At 42.9% G+C, this 17,953-nt stretch overlaps 1 protein-coding gene across 3 annotated transcripts in view; it reads right to left on the bottom strand.

Annotated features, from left to right (window-relative positions):
- Positions 1 to 676: 676 nt before the first annotated feature.
- The window catches only part of DFC (DHFS-FPGS homolog C), a 123,344-nt gene continuing 106,067 nt past the window's right edge, over positions 677 to 17,953 (bottom strand). For all 3 annotated transcript variants that reach the window (XM_077363314.1, XM_077363315.1, XM_077363313.1), the window contains exons 14-16: positions 2,626 to 2,778; positions 2,244 to 2,440; positions 677 to 978 (exon numbers count right to left, since the gene is read on the bottom strand). In XM_077363314.1, the coding sequence (XP_077219429.1) occupies positions 919 to 978; positions 2,244 to 2,440; positions 2,626 to 2,778 (410 nt within the window). In that variant the 3' untranslated portion in view covers positions 677 to 918. The remainder of the gene's footprint in view (positions 979 to 2,243; positions 2,441 to 2,625; positions 2,779 to 17,953) is intronic.

Consider the following 17,953-nt stretch of genomic DNA (forward strand, 5'->3'; position numbering starts at 1 on the left):
CACAAGTGTGTAGGAAATGTTCTCTCTCTCTCTCTCTCTATATATATATATATATATATATATATATATATATATATATATATATATATATATAGAGAGAGAGAGAGAGAGAGAGAGAGAGAGAGAGAGAGAGAGAGAGAGAGAGAGAAAATTGTTGGTGAGCTTAAGCGCACCAAACCTATGGTGCGCTTAAGCTCCCCAATCACATGGGTCCCACATGTTTGGTGGTGATCCAAACCATTCATTTGCAAGGTCTTATCATAGATAGGGGGTGTATCAAAAATCAGCTCCATAGGATCATCCTAACCCCTCCATTTGTGGAGGACAAAAATGGGGCAGATTTGTGTCTGTCCATTTTTGTCCTCCACAAATGGAGGGGTTAGGATGATCCTATGGAGCTGATTTTTGGTACACCCCCTATCCATGTAAGGGACTTTAAAATGAATGCTTTGGATCACCTAACAAAGTTGGCCCCCATGTGATTGGGGCGCTTAAGCTCACCAAAAGTTTGGTGAGCTTAAGCGCACCAACAGTTTCCTCATATATATATATATATATATATATATATGTGTGTGTGTGTGTGTGTGTGTGTGTTTTGAATGTCCTGAGCCTAGTTTTACAAAGGCGGCCTCAACCCTTCAATGACTAGCTTTTGCACTCTAAAAAAACAAGAAAATACGTGCAATTCAAAAAGGGGTCCAATATAATGGCATTCATGTTCAGCCTGTGTAATTATAATCCAACAAGAAGAAACCATTATTAGCTTAGGCCATCAATACACGGCATCAACCCTGACACTATAAATAGTGTGGCAATAGGATCAGAAAAGATGATTGCAGATAATGTTTATAAAGAATCATACTTAACAACAATCACATGAGATTGAATGGAATGAAAAAATTGATTTTGACACATACATCACCTTCTCAAAAGCCTCAGCACATCACCAACTAGATGCAAGGATCCGGTCACAAGAACCTACAGGACCACAAGCAGTTTCTATGAATAAACTTAAGAAATGAATGTGTTGCTCGTAAAACTATACACAAGGAAATCCAAATGTTGTGCCTCCTGATGAAGAAGTAGAGGTGCAACTTGCGTCGGGCTCCACCCAAACCTGATGGGTGCAACCCGAATTTGGCTTGGGCTGGGTTGACATTTCCTCTGGTTGGGTTGGGAAAAGCTAAACCCGATTTAATTTCGGGTTGGGTTAGAGTTGGTACCTTGGCAACCCGACCTGACCCAAATTTGACCCCGTCCTCTAATTTTATTTTGATTTTCAAAATCTCAAGGTTATATTTTTTCAGAGAAGGGTTCCTGCGCGAGAGCAGCAGATAGCTTATCTGCGCTCGAGTGCAAAAAATCATGTGGGCCCACATTTTCTGGGTGATCCAAATTATTCATTTGGAAGGCCCTTCCATATATAGGGTTTGTACCAAAAAATCAGATCCATAGGATCATCCAAACCCATCCAAAAGTGGAGGGAAAATGGACAGACACTGTTTGTCTGCCCATTTTCCCCCTCTACTTTAGGGTAGGTTAGGATAATCCTATGGATCTGATTTTTTGTGGACACCCTATCTAGGTAAGGGCCTTCCAAATGAATGCTTTTGATCACCCCAAAAATGTGGGCCCTGCCCTGTTGTTTGCACTCGAGCGCAGATAAGCTTATCTGCACTCAAGTTCAGGAACAGTAAGCCCATATTTTTTTTTATGTATTTTATTCTGTTTTTCCACAGGCCAATGTGAACCAATTTGAGGAAAATGGGTTGGGCTAGGATTGAGTGATTTAGAAGGTGGGAGGGTTAGGGTTCGGTTGGCCCTCCACAACCAAAGGCTTAGGTTGGGATGGGTTAGGGTTGAGGGCATGCCACCTCGGGTTGGGCTCAACACGACCCAACCCAGCCCGAGTTGCAACCTTATGACGAAGACTGGACACCAAGAGGCCGAGTAGGCCAAACAGTAGTCTTGCTCAAGGATTGAAATTTCAGCCCAAACAACTCAGTTTCCCATCCCGAAACATTCTGAAATGTCTCGGTATCAACCACCCCGAAGTCATAGCCCAGAAAGAATTTTTAATCCTTGCATCTTGCCCCTACCATAACAAGTGGATTGGTTCTCATTGTTTACCTTAAGATTTAAAATTTGGACTTTTAGTGCTTCAGTAGAACACCAGTAATCCAGTATTAATACTTCGACAATAAAAGCTTTAAGTAAACACAGTTTAAGAAGATTGGTCTTACCTGAATTCTAATGGAAGGGTTTTCCTTAACACAGTCCCTTAACCATTTTATTGTTGTCGGCAATGAAGGAATAACTGCACTGGAAGTAAACTGTTTACCCACAGTATTAAATTTCGGAGAATGATCATCATTGAGTAATGCGAACGAGGGTAAGCATTCTGGGTTATCCAACTTGGAACTCTCTTCTGGTATAGCATCTGAAAGGGGGCATGAAAAAGCAGCGTGAAGGGGCTAGATAATGACTGTGGCACCCATTTTTATTTTATTGAATGTCAGTGCCAGCAAAATGAGAGCACTGTCACTTGGCAAAAAAAGTGACATTTTCCCATGCCTACCTAATTGAAATTCTATCAAACATGACACCAAATAAAAAGAACATTACCTTTTCCACGGATTATCTTTTCCCAGGTTTTTTGGAGGGTGCACTGCCATGATAGGTCCTTTGAAGTGTCTGAGGATATAGTCGATGCACCTGAATCGACCTTATGATACATAGACAAACTTGGTGCGAAAAGGGCTTTTGAGAAATGGACACCTGACCAAACAGATGAAAATTTGGCAATAGATTAGCCAAAACAAAACCACGATTTCAAGTATCCATCATAGGAAATAGGAGAGTATGTTATCTATGGAATCCAAATAACACACAGCACAAGGCAATCTTATCAAATATATCAAGGGTAAATGGTCACTCCAACAGGGCTATCTTTTAGATCATAAATATAACTTCTTCAGCTCAGTAAATAAAGAGTACAGCTGATGATTTCTGCAGAATCAAGATACCATTATCCACTCCAAAAGACAGGTGTTTAGCCATTTCAGGAGTCAACAGGTGTTTCAGTCACGTCCAAAAAAATATTATAATTTTTTTTTTCATTTTTGAAATATTAGATATATTTAGTCCCAAAGGTGGCGACCTTTGCTTGGTTGGCCTTGCGGGATCAGCAAGAAAACTACTGTGCTAATGAGCAAGAAAACTAATGCGCTAACGCGCTTTTATTTAAAGAGAACTATCGTTTCGCGCAGCTAGCTGTTCTGTCAAGCATCCGCTGGTACTCCAGCTTTTCGTAGGGAGTCCTGTAAGGTTGGTAGTTCCTCGCATGAATCATGAGAACTGTTTCTTTAAGCCCTCTTCTAGGTGATTTGAGTTTGAATTCCTCTGCTAAGCCCAACTATGTGGCTCTGAGGATGGAAATAGGAGAGTATGTTATCTATGGAATTCAAATAACACAGAGCACAAGGCAATCTTATCAAATATATCAAGGGTATTTGGTCACTCCAACAGGGCTATCTTTTATATCATAAATATAACTTCTTCAGCTCAGTAAATAAAGAATACATTAGCCATTTAATGAAGATAAACATGTCTTGGACAACTTAAAAAATTAATGATATGGTTATTTTCGAAACTCAGAGAACAGCTGATGATTTCTGCAGAATCAAGATACATTATCCACTCCAAAAGACGGGTGTTTAGCCATTTCAGGAGTCAACAGGTGTTCCAGTCACGTCCAAAAGAATATTATAATTTTTTTTTTCATTTTTGAAATATTAGATTTATTAAGTCCCAAAGGTGGCAACCTTTGCTTGGTTGGCCTTGCGGGACCAGCAAGAAAACTACTGCGCTAACGAGCAAGAAAACTACTGCGCTAATGCGCTTTTATTTAAAGAGAATTATCATTTCGCGCAGCTAGCTGTTCTGTCAAGCATCCACTGGTACTCCAGCTTTTCATAGGGAGTGCTGCAAGGTTGGTAGTTCCTCGCATGAATCGCGAGAACTGTTTCTTTAAGCCCTCTTCTAGGTGATTTGAGTTTGAATTCCTCTGCTACGCCCAACTATGTGGTTCTGCGGTTCCTGTTAAGTATTTTACGTCAGCAAGTCCCTTGATTTCAAGAACTATTGCAAGGACCCCTCATATAAGCTTATATGAGGTGACAGCTAGAAACACAGTGGGCCCACATTTTTGGAGTGATCCAAACCATTCATTTGATAGGCCCTGACATAGATAGGGTGTGCCCAAAAATCAGATCCATAGGATCATCCCAACCCCTTGAATTGTTGTAATAGTCCCACATCGGAAGTGGAGAGAGAAAGTTCTTGGGTTATATGTTGTAGACCCCCATTCCCTGTGTAGACATGTTTTCTGTGGGAAAAACAAAACCGGGGAGGGCTGCGGCCTAGAACCGCACAATATCTACACGGTTGGTCGGGGCGTTACAAATATGGTATTAGAGCCGTACCTCCTCTAGTACGATGTGCCAACGAGGACGTTGGGCCCTTTAAGGGGGGTGGATTGTAATAGTCCCACATCGGAAGCGGAGAGAGAAAGTTCCTGGGTTATATGTTGTAGACCACCATTCCCTGTGTAGACGCGTTTTCTGTGGGAAAAACAAAATCGGGGAGGGCTGCGGCCTAGAACCGGACAATATCTACACGGTTGGTCGGGGCGTTACAAATATTGGAAGCGGAGAGAGAAAGTTCCTAGGTTATATGTTGTAGACCCCCATTCCCTATGGAGACGTGTTTTCTGCGGGAAAAACAAAACCAGGGAGGGCTGCGGCCTAGAACCGGACAATATCTACAAGGTTGGTCGGGGCGTTACAAATATGGTATTAGAGCCGTACCTCCTCTAGTACGATGTGCCAACAAGGACGCTGGGCCCTTTAAGGGGGGTGGATTGTAATAGTCCCACATCGGAAGCGAAGAGAGAAAGTTCCTGGGTTATATGTTGTAGACCCCCATTCCCTGTGTAGACGCTTTTTCTGTGGGAAAATCAAAACCGGGGAGGGCTGCGGCCTAGAACCGAACAATATCTACACGGTTGGTCGGGGCGTCACAATTGTGGAGGTGAAAAATGGATAAATTTGGGCAACTTTATAACTACCCATTTTCACGTCCCCAGTTCGAAGGGTTGGGATGACCCTATGGAGCTGATTTTTTTTGCACACCCTATCTATGTCAGGGCCTATCAATGAATGGTTTGGGTCAGCCCAAAAATGTGCGCCCACTGTGATTCTAGCCGTCACCTCATATACGCTTATATGAGGGGCTGCTCATACTCACTTTTCCCTATTTAGATTTACAATAAATTTCAGGCGATTAGATCAAACCATAAGTGGTGACATATGAACAACTACAGATCATCATTTAGAAACTTGAACCCAAAAAGAACCCAGCTAGATACATTCCGAGTCAACTTGTCTGAGTGATTGACTGGGCTGGGTTGAACGATCCGCTTAAAAACCTCAAAAGGTATCAGTTTAAAAAGAAAGGTACTCCAATGGGAAAAGATGCTATTAAGTTTATAAAAGAAAGGAAAGCAACTAAGTTCTTAGGAGCAAACAATTGACAAAAGTAAAATCATGGGGGAACAATTCTCTGTGAGAACCTTCTCTAAATGGAAAAATGTCATACCACTGGTCGCTGTTAGGATTTTTTTCCAAATGAACACCCCTGGGGTCCCATGTACCATGTGTACAAGATCAGGACCATTAATCCATTGAGAGACCACAAGTCTGGCCCATCATAATCTTATGGATGGAATGTCTGTTCAGTATGGGATCGAGTCTCTATACGTAGCCTCGTGATGGTGCACCACATCAATGGTCCTAATCAATACTCTCTGTTCAGTATGGGATTGAGTCCTAATCAAATCCTAATGGTGATCAATAAGGTAGTCGGTCTCTTATAAATAGTACCACTATATAAGTCAAATCGCTTTACTTTTTGTATTATTTACTACCAACTAATATCTAAGCTATAAAGGTCTTGGAAGGCCTATGTAGCTTTCATCCCATATTTATCTCCTCGTTTGCAGCTTTTCTAAAAGTAAAATAAATTGAAAATGGAGGGAAAGAAAGAAGAGGAAGTGATGCAGGATTGAGAAGAGAAATAGAGGAATACAAGAAGAAGAGAAGATAAGGAGAAGAGAGAGAAGAATAGAAGAAAAGAAGGAGAAGAATAGAGGAGAAGAGGTCTTGGGGGAGAAGATGAGACGAAATGAGAGGGGATAATCTCAATTCAATTAATCATCCAAAACTCTAAATCCCTAATACATATGAAGCTTATTTATAGGCAATTAAAATAAAATTCCATGGAAAATAAAAAAGCCTAACAACTAAAAACATGGAAATAAATATCTTAGAATCAAAATAACATGAAAATAAATTCCTAAACTAAATAACATGGAAATAAATCCTAATGGACAAATATGCCTCTTATTGGGCCTACAATCTGCATCATGAAGTAAGTTGGGGAAAAGAAGAGAGAGTATAATAATAAGAAAGAAGGGTCCCAGTTTATCACTTTCATTGGGCTTTCTTCTGGTGTTAGTGGACATGGTGGATTTCTTGGCATATATCCTTGAAAGAAGATGCAGTAATGACATAGAATTTGCTAAAATTTTAGACATTTTTTAAAGATCAACACTTCCTACCTTTCCTAGTAATTTCTACAGAATCTCAAGTACACGGAATGGATCAAAAACAGCAAAAGAGGATTGACAGCTTGATTCTACAAGGGATGGCAGAGCCTATTTGAAATCTTTGCAAATCATGAACCAATGTTTAGTTTGAATATCAAGCATGATTGTTTTCTATAGATAGTTATGTTTGTCATACAAGCTGATCACAGACAACTGACATTAAAGTCAACCTCTCTTGAGGAGAGAATACCCAGCTTATAATATCTTCTATGGTTCATCTAGCTGGTCCTCCACACCGGAAGTCCACAGTGTGAGATTGTCCCTCGAGAGTTGCATGATGAGTATGCTGTCCTTGTATGACTCTTCACCTAATGTGTCTAGTTCGGGGATGGCTTCCTCAAATGCCTGTTTTGCCATGCTACAAGCTTTCTGCAAGGAATTCAGGATCTCCCAGTAGAATACTAAGAAATTGAGTGCCAGCCCAAGTCTGATTGGATGGGTCAGGTGAGATCAGCCGTCGTGATGTCCTGGGCGGCCTTGTAAGCGAACGTAGTATCCTCGACGGCCTCTTTCTGCTCAGAACTGACCCTGAATTCGGACAAGTACCGATGATAATCATCCTTCATCGTGAGGTAAAAGACCTTCGATTTGCTTAGAGTGGCAGACGGGATGAGATGGGAATCCAAGATCTTGAGGATTCCGCCAAAGACTTCGTAGAGCTTGGACTAAACAAGGACTCCCTTTTCCCTTGGACGCATTCTGCATTTTGCCACCGTGTTCCGCATTTTGCCCTACAGAGCCAATAAAAACCAAGGTTGCCAGAGCGGGAATCGAAAGCGGGAATCAAAACGGGAATCGAAGGCTCCCAGGAAAAAATCCTACTCAAGGTTGCCAGAGCGGGAATCGAAGGCTCCTAGGGAAGAATCCTGCTTCCATGATTAAAAACTCCTTTGACTCTCCCGAGTTATGCTCGCATCAACCGAGTACTCAGCCGCATAAACCAGTACTCGACTGCCTTGTGCCGAGTCGACTAGGATTTTCTTCGACCATGTTTTGACCTGCATCCATATTTTGAAACATTGGACATGTTCTTCGTTCTTACGGCTCTCCTCATGCTCGGTCGAGGAGACGATTCTCTAGGCGGCACGACGCTGACCACGTTCTCAGTGCAGGAGACGATTCTCTAGGCGGCACGGCGTTGACCACATTCTTGTAAGCGATGGAGAAGAGGTCGTGCTTCTCAACGGTGACCTTGCAGACGGTGGGGGTTCCAAGGACGAGCTTCTCCATGAAGCCGGCCATCTCCTCGTAGCAATCGGCTGGTTAGGTATTCTGTAATTGCTACTAGCGCCATTGGAGAGAGAGAGAGAGAGAGAGAGAGAGAGAGAGAGAGAGAGAGAGAGAGAGAGAGAGAGAGAGAGACTTTCAAAAAGCATATTTTTTGTCATCAGTTCCAGTGACAATTAGGGATGTGCTTTTGTATCTCTATTGACCTCTCTCTTTCCAAAAACCAAAGCGAACAAAGGGAACTGCTTTGCATTCAATGTGAAAGGCTAGCTGAGTACATAGACCTGAGACTATTAGGAGCAAATACCAATTAGCAATAATAATTATGATGACGATGATAACACCACAACCACGATCAACAACAATAACAACAAACTCACAGTAAAAACACAATTGCATGGAAAACACATAGCAGAGTTATCATTCGAAAAAAACACATACGAGAGTTAACTATTGAATAAAGAGTGTTAGAATATGTAGAATGCCTAACGGCATAGTTGTCTTTGTATCTCTCTCCTCTCTTAATATAAATATATAAGTGAGGGGGAGTTCACTCCACTCACTCTCTTCTTCTTCATTTCTATTGCAACATGGTATCATACCCCTAGGGACCCCATAGAACTTCTCTCCACCACCACCCTTCCCTTAGCCCTAACCCTAACCTACCATGACCACCACCCCCCCTTCCCCTCCTCTCTCCACGCTGGCAGCCCCCGCCCCTCTCCCTGCTACAGGGAACTGCCAATCCCCCCGCCCCTTCTCTTCCCCATTCCCGACCTCCCCCCCCCCCCCCCCCCCCGCCCAACCCCTTCTCTTCTCCTCAATCCCTGCGGAACCTCTCCAGCCCCTCCCCCCTCCCTGACCCCAACCCTCTCTCTCTCTCTCTCTCTCTCTCTCTCTCTCACACACACACACACACACACACACTGGCCTCTCTTTTTCTCTCCAGCCTAAACCCCTCCCACACCAGGATGGGTATCTCGTATCCGAAAAATAGCAGTTCGTCCTGTCAATCCTCCATGGCCCAAATAACTCGATTTTCGCCCATGAACTATTTGTGTCAATGGATTCGTTCGATCCAAAACTTGAGATAAAGGGTGTAGGCCGAAGAACCTTATCGGGGCTTGGCATGCTGTGAACAAAAAAAAAAACCCTACTACCTAATGTCTTGAATCCCCTCTACCCTTCTCTTGTTCTTGTCCGCGGTCCAGTTCCCACTACTATGTCTTTCTCCTTTACTTGTCTCACTCCGAGAGCCGCGATATGATCCTTGGCCCCATCTAGTTTTTTCTACCTTCTCGTCTTTGTTCCAGTTTGCCGATTGTCGTGGTTGTTGTCTTCTTTATTTCTTTGTCTTCATGGAGCCTCTCGTCATTGAGGATTCCTCGATCGGCACGACCAATGGGGTCTGTGCCACACAACCACCTTCAAATATTCCCTCTTCTAGTTACTCCTTTCCTGTGGAGGGCTCATTCCCACAGATGACTACTGTTAAATTGGATGGGATCGTGGGACCAAGTATTTAACTTGGAAAGTCGCTGTCGAGACATATCTTCTCGCTCGAGGCAAGGTTAGCCTTATTCGTCAGCCTCCTTCCTCCTCTACTGATTCCACATATGCTCGATAGGAGCAGGAAGATGCGTTGATTCGCAAACTCCTTTGGCAGAGTATGACTCCGTCTATAGCTGTCATCATGATGCTTCTTCCCACCTCGAAGAAGATCAGGGATCACACTGCAATCCTCTATTATGGAGTCGACAACCTTACGCACATTTGTGCCACATATTCTGAGTGGATACGCTTTTGTCGTGGTGATTTGTCTCTCGTTGCCCATTAAAGCCAGTTCTCCCTATGCTAGTAGCTTGATCTTTTTATGGCCCTCACCTCCGACACCACAGTACATACCCATCAGCGTGACCAGCTCCGTTTTGTCCACTACCTTGACAGTCTGGGCCCTGAGTTCGTCCATCTACGTTAGCAGATCATTGGCTCTGGCTCTATTCCCTCCCTCATTGAGGTATATTCTTGTGCCCAACAGTGTGTTTTGAGCGACTCCTCCCCAGCTGTTCCTATTGATAGCACTGCCCTGACAGCCTATGATGGTGGTGTTCGCTCTGGTTGTGGTGGTGGTTCTGTTCCCCGTGGTAGGGGTCATGGTGGCCGTGGAGGTGGCTGTGTTGGTGGTGGTCGTGGCCGCTCATATTGTACTCATTGTCAGTGAGAGGGCCATCATGTCGACATTTGCTATACCCTTCATCCCGAGCTTCGCCAGACTCGCTCGGCGCACCTCACTGTTGCTGGTCCTCTCGAGGCTTCGCCTTCATCCCCCACTACCCCCATGGAGGCCAATGACACATTCACTTTATTATGGGCTGGCTATGAAGAGTTTCAGCGCCTTCACTTGAATGCCTGTCCTCCTACTATGAGGTTTGCACAGCCACATAATTCACCCACTACCCTTCTTTCTAGCTTTTGGTCCTGGATTATTGATTCGGGGGCCTCGAAGCACATGACTGGTAACTCTTCCCAGCCTACCGCTTTTCAAGCTTTTCATTCTGTCTCTCAATCAATTACAGTTTTTTATGAGACTACCACTCTCATCTCTCGTGTTGGTAGTATTTCTCCTCATCCTAGCCTTCTGTTATCTTCAGTTTTATGTGTTCCTAAGTCTCCTTTTAGTTTACTTTCTGTTAACCAGCTTACGAAAAGTCTCAATTACTCAGTCTCATTTTACCCCTCGTATTGTCTTTTTCAAGATCTCTTGATTAGGAGGATGATTGGCTCGAGACGTGAGGTGGATGAGCTCTATCATCTGGATTGTAACACGCCTACAGCTGCCTTACATAGTTCTTTCGATGCCTATCGGTGGAACTGTCATCTTGGCCATCCTTCTCTTCAGCAGATACAACAGACACATGTTGTTCCATGATCTGTTTCTCATTTTTAGTGCGAGTCATGTGAACTCGGAAAACACCATCGTGTGTCTTTTCCACCCCGAGAAGTCAGTAGAGTGCCGAGCCCTTTTTAGTTAGTTCATCTCATGTATGGGGCCCTCTAGGGTTGTGTCTTCTTCTGGTAATATGTACTTTATTGTTTTTATTGATGACTATTCGCGTATGACATGGCTATTTAACTTAAAGATTGTTCTGAGGTTTTTTCTGCCCTTTGTCCTTTTCACGGTGAAATTACAAACCAATATAATTGCAATCTCAAATGTCTACAAACTGATAATGCTAGAGAATATTTTTCTGGGTCGAATGGTTTTCAGGATTATCTTTCTACTCACAGCATCCTTCATCAATCCTCTTGTGCCTACACCTCTCAACAAAATGATGTTGCGGAGAGGAAACTGCGCTACTTACTAGAGGTGGCCCGCATCCTTCTTTTTTCAAATGTGGGTGCCTAAAACCTATTGTTGTGATGCTATTCTTACCGCAGTCTTCCTCACTAATCGTCTCCCGTCATCGGTCCTTAGTGGTGACTCACCCTTCATGGTCTTACATCCCGATCGGGATCCTTTCCCTCTTACCCCTCGGGTATTTGGCTATGTTTGCTTTGTTCACAATTTAGGTCCTGGTCGTGATAAGTTAGACCTGTGTCTTTCTGGGTTACTCTCGTACGCAGAAGGGATATCATTGCTATAGCCCTCGTCTTCGACGATGGTTTGTGTCATCCGATGTGACCTTCTTTGAGTCCGATCCATTGTTCGCTCAACCGCATGAGTCTCGTCCTCTTGTTTTTGAGCCGGCGCCTCCTCTTCCTCTTCTGGTTCTACTTGACCTTGTTGTGCTGCCTCCTCCACCTCTATCTGTGTCAGTGGATGCACCCGCCTCGGCCTCTACTCCTGCACCAGTTTCGATAAGTTTCGACAGCACCAGGTCCTGCTACTATAAGACACTATCAGTGGCATCGGCGTGCAGATCCCCCCACCTTTCGAGGCATCTTCTCTTCAGCTAGTGATCTCGGCATCTACCTCTCAGGTATCATCTCTTCCTTCTTCTGTTGAGCGAACTGATTCTCCTATTGCCTCACGCACCGGTTCACATTCTAATGCGCATTCTATTTATAACCTTATCTCTTATGATGATCTAACCCCCTCCTTCCGAGGCTTTGTCTCTTCTTTGGCTTATATCTCTTTACTGCGGTTTGTGGCCGAGGCTCTTGCACACCCAGGCTGGCATGTAGCCATGGATGTAGAGATGGGTGCAGTTCACACTTATCAGACCTGGGGTTTGGTTCCGTTGCCTTCTAGTGCTCGTCCTGTGGGATGTTGATGTGTGCTCTCTATTAAGTATTTGCCAGATGGTAATGTTGAGCGTTTGAAGGTACGATTAGTGGCTAAAGGGTATACTCAGACTTTTGCTGAGACGTTCTCTCCTGTTGCGAGGATTCCATCAGTTCGTGTTTTACTTTATTTGGCCATTAATCATGGCTGGCCACTATATCAGTTAGATGTGAAAAATGCCTTTCTCCATGGCGACCTCACTAAGGAGGTGTACATGGGGCAACCTCCAGGGTATGTTGTTCAAAGGGAGATGTCCTCCTCTGTGTGTCGAATGAGGAAATCTCTCTATTGTTTGAAGCAATCTCCGCGAGCATGATTTGGGAGGTTCAGTGAAGTTGACATATGTTTTTGCATGAAGCAATCCGTCGTAGACCATTCAGTTTCCAGCTATCAGTCTGCTAGCCATGGTTTTAAATTTCGGCCGAAATCCGAAATTTCGGCCGAAATGTTTCGGTTTCGGTGGACACCGAAATCGAAAGAACATTGAATCGGAAAAATAGTTTATGTCGCCGAAATTTCGGCCGAAATTACCAAAATTGCCGAAATTTCCGAAATTTTGGTGGGAAATTGGAATTGCATCGAAATTTGGGGAAATTTCCTGCAAATTCTGTGCAGTGCACCCACATGGTTTCTCTGAGAAAGGCAGAAAAAGGGGTCTGAAGCCCATGTGCAAAGCCATGTGCAAAGCCAAAAAAAGCTCAAAAAATGAGATTGAATGGAATCTTACAGGAATAATCTTCCCTATAAGAAACAAGGTTGTCATCTTCTTTTCCATCATGCAAAATTTCTTCAATTTGTAGCCGCTTGCTTCCTCTCCTCTTCCGATTTCAACTTTCAAGAAAGGTAAGTTTTTAGGGTTTTTTTTCTTCTCTCTGGTTTCAAACCATTGCAAGTTAAAAAAAAGGAAGACAGATTCTCTGTATTGACTTTTGATGAGAAGTTAAAATTTATAAAGTGGCCTCATTTTTACATGGGACAGTCCCCTAACCTGTATTTATCACTTATATTTTACACTAGAGGGGGCTGTGCCCAAGGTTTTAAATTTCGGTTTCGGTACCGATTTCGGACCCCACCGAAATCCGAAATTTCGGCGAAATCCGAAATTTCGGCGAAATCCGAAATTTGGTAAAATTTAGGAAAAATCATTTAAATGAGGCTGAAATTTTGAACCGAAATTCCGAAATTTCGGACCGAAATTTGGTAAAATATAGGAAAAATTCCCTTTTTTTTAAAAAAAAAATGAAAAAAATTACATTCAGGACCAGTTAAATGAGAGTATGCCACAGTGCGGGTTGGCTACTAGCATTCTAAAACAGTAGCCATTAATGCAGTAGTGGGGCTACTAGCATTTTACTTGGGACAACCCTTGCTAGTGTAAAACAGTAGCCACTAATGCACTAGTGGGGGCTGTCCCAAGTAAAAAAGGGGAGACAATATCACTTCACTTTCTTTGCACCCTCTCTTTAATTACACAAATTCAGCTTGTCCTTTCTTTTATAATTAGTATATGATATGCTTTTGGGTACCCTAATAACCCTTGACAGTTGCTTAAATTATAAAGGACAAGATAAGTTATTGCATTGATAAATAAATGCACTGCTAATGTCACCAACTTACTTTTTGTTGTGTTTACGAGAAAAAGCCAACAGTGAAATACATCATTGCTGTGACATGTGGCAGGAAGAAGATTTCCTATGATTCTTATAGAGTGTCACTTTCACCTTTTGCTCTCTACTTGCAAAAAATAAAGACAACCCTCGAAACTATCACTGCCACATGTATAAAGCTACACCAAAGATGGTTTCCCAATTAATTATCTGTCAGTCACTTCCAAAAAAACAAGGTAAGTGATATATGAAGCCCTTGTTTTACTTGGAATAGCCCCCTCTAGTGTATTTATGGCTACTCGTATACACTATATGGAGCTGTCCCAGGTAAAAACAGGGGCACATATATTCCAATTTTCAGGGCAATTTCGTGCTATCACTCATGTCTTGAATTATAAAGTGAATTCTAAACATAAAGTAAAGAAATACAATGTAACAAAGCATAATGTAAACACAGTAGAATCGACAACCACCCATCTAAGGAGTCCAACTCGATGTCAATAGCACATTGAGTTACGAGGCGGTTCGAATCCATCATCCCTTTCTCGAACTTGGTCATGATGGGCACGATGCATCTGCTGGCGAATCTGGTTTTCAATGAATAAGTAGTACTCTTGCCAGGACATGTGAAGGACGTATGACTGTTGGTATTGCTGGACATAATACTGATAGACATATGGCTCAACTTGCATCAACAATCCCACACGTGGGTACGCCATAGTAGGGACAAGCGCTATCGGTGCTGCTTCGAACGAAGATGATGCCTCGCCATGTGCATGTGCATGTGAATCATATGACATCCCATACCCATACTCATGGCCATAGCCATACCCATAAGAAGCAGTCGAACCCCATCCACTCTCGAAAGATGCATCGATCGGTCCATAACCATAACTCTGTGGAATCCCACCTTCAACGCTCAAACTCTCGAATGTGTCTGTCAAACTATCAACTCCATAACGAGAATGCGCATGTAAGGAGTCATCTTCTTCATCAGTTGGATGATACTTCCGTCGTCGTTGGAATACTTGTCTTTGCCTTGGTTGGGGTCGTGCACCGTGATCCTCATCTTGTGTAACGTGGTCAAACCTCAGCTCCGCTGTGAATGGGCTAAGTGGCCTATAAGGCTCATCACCTCCCACACTACCCCCACCACCAGAAGTTCTAGCACCTCCCACCTGTATCATCATCCGATGGAGAGTCTATGGACAAATCATCGTCACTAGTACCCTGTATTGGAACGGCAATGGGTTGAGCGAGGCCCTCTGTATCCGGCGGCAATGTATCATCATCGTCTTGCATCTGTTCAGCGATTATAGGATTCGGTCTACCACCCGGTGCATCCAGCACTGGCTCTCCAACCTCCTTCACCCACTCATAGAGAGGGTCATCCTCATCATTTTCACAGAAGATGTCTGTGAGATCAATTGGATCGGTGTAGTCCTCCAGGTTTTCTTCTATAGAGGTGTGTTTCATCCTCAATCGTGTGTTATAGTGGACATATACGAGCTTCTGCAAGTTTTCATGTCCAAGCCTGTTCCTCCTTTTAGAGTGGTTGAGGTTGAAAGTGCTCCAATTTCTCTCACAACCTGAAGAAGACGCTGTCTGAGATAACACTTTTATGGCTATCTTTCTCAGGTTCGGAGCATCTCCCCCATATAACACCCACCACTCAGATGCAAAATAACAACAGATTAATTAATTGGTTGCTCAATCAACAACTAATAACTTAACTAGCTTTAGCTTATACCTGGTAGTGTCTTATGTCGTCCAGCTATGCCAGCTGGACGTCCAAAGGATCCAAGTGCATCCCTAAACATCTTGATCTACAATAGAATTAACAATAATAGCTATTAGTTAAAAATTACAATATATACTCATCTATTTATAGTGAAATAATGCAATGTTTACCTCTCCTAAAGCAGTGGCTTCTGCACTCGCATCCGGTTCCAACTTGGCGACTACAATCTGTAAATCTTCAATGAGATCGGCGCGAGAAGCAAGTTGCTGGGTGTATTGGTACTTTGGATTGAGATAATATGCTAATAAGAAATAATTCATTACTATATCATAAATCAAAACATAAGAGATAATAAGACTATGTTGGTGTTGTCTGTTTTGATCATACCAGCCGAATGAAGTGGATGGAGGAGCATATTTGTCCATCTATTATCGATGATGGTATGATAACCTTGATAGGATCGAGGAGCAACTGCTTTTATTGCCTCCTTCATCAATCTAATGGCGTGATACAAAGAACCCATAGTAGGTTTTTTGTCCCCATCAACCATCCTCAATACCTTTACAATGGGCTCCAATATACCAACTACAGTTCTGCACTGATCCCAAAAGCTTGGTTTACCGACGATCTCCTCAGCCCTCTTTCCAGCTACACTCCTGCTCTCCTTGTACTCATTCCACTCATTGGATGAGAATAACTGCTTTAACCCAACCTTCTTGTCTAGCATACTCTGGAGAGCAATGTAGTTTGTGGCAAACCTAGTAAGCCCAGGGCGTACCAAATCTCCTCCACACATGTTCCTCATGATGGACAATATATACCCGTGGTTGTATAAGAAATTAGTCACTGATCTAGCCTCATCAACTACCTTCTTCACCGTCTTCTTTTTTCCAATGTCTTTCAACATAAGGTCTATACAGTGCGCTGCACACGGAGCCCAGAATATTTTATACTTCGACATAATCTTTTGTCCAGCTTTCTTGTAGTTGCTCCCATTGTCAGTGACAATTTGAACAACATTCTCCTTCCCAACCACTTTTATTACATCGGCCATATGCTTGTAGATGAACTTATAAAATATTCTGGACTCCGTGTGCAGCGCACCTTTACAATCGGCCATATGGTTGGGAAGGAGAATGTTGTTCAAATTGTCACTGACAATGGGAGCAACTACAAGAAAGCTGGACAGAAGATTATGTCGAAGTATAAAATATTCTGGACTCCGTGTGCAGCGCACTGTATATACCTTATGTTGAAAGACATTGGAAAAAAGAAGACAGTGAAGAAGGGAGTTGATGAGGCTAGATCAGTGACTAATTTCTTATACAACCACGGGAATATATTGTCCATCATAAGGAACATGTGTGGAGGAGATTTGGTACGCCCTGGGCTTACTAGGTTTGCCACAAACTACATTGCTCTCCAGAGTATGCTAGACAAGAAGGTTGGGTTAAAGCAGTTATTCTCATCCAATGAGTGGAATGAGTACAAGGAGAGCAGGAGTGTAGCTGGAAAGAGGGCTGAGGAGATCGTCGGTAAACCAAGCTTTTGGGATCAGTGCAGAACTGTAGTTGGTATATTGGAGCCCATTGTAAAGGTATTGAGGATGGTTGATGGGGACAAAAAACCTACTATGGGTTCTTTGTATCACGCCATTAGATTGATGAAGGAGGCAATAAAAGCAGTTGCTCCTCGATCCTATCAAGGCTATCATACCATCATCGATAATAGATGGACAAATATGCTCCTCCATCCACTTCATTCGGCTGGTATGATCAAAACAGACAACACCAACATAGTCTTATTATCTCTTATGTCGTGATTTATGATATAGTAATGAATTATTTCTTATTAGCATATTATCTCAATCCAAAGTACCAATACACCCAGCAACTTGCTACTCGCGCCGATCTCATCGAAGATTTACAGATTGTAGTCGCCAAGTTGGAACCGGATGCGAGTGCAGAAGCCACTGCTTTAGGAGAGGTAAACATTGCATTATTTCACTATAAATAGATGAGTATATATTGTAATTTTTAACTAATAGCTATTATTGTTAATTCTATTGTAGATCAAGATGTTTAGGGATGCACTTGGATCCTTTGGACGTCTGGCATAGCTGGACGACATAAGACACTACCAGGTATAAGCTAAAGCTAGTTAAGTTATTAGTTGTTGATTGAGCAACCAATTAATTAATCTGTTGTTATTTTGCATCTGAGTGGTGGGTGTTATATGGGGGAGATGCTCCGAACCTGAGAAAGATAGCCATAAAAGTGTTATCTCAGACAGCGTCTTCTTCAGGTTGTGAGAGAAATTGGAGCACTTTCAACCTCATCCACTCTAAAAGGAGGAACAGGCTTGGA

This window comes from Tasmannia lanceolata, unplaced genomic scaffold (genome assembly GCF_043159265.1).
Source record: "Tasmannia lanceolata isolate RefF3 unplaced genomic scaffold, GAP_Taslan_0.1 ptg000019l, whole genome shotgun sequence".
In the NCBI taxonomy this organism is placed as follows: Eukaryota; Viridiplantae; Streptophyta; class Magnoliopsida; order Canellales; family Winteraceae; genus Tasmannia; species Tasmannia lanceolata.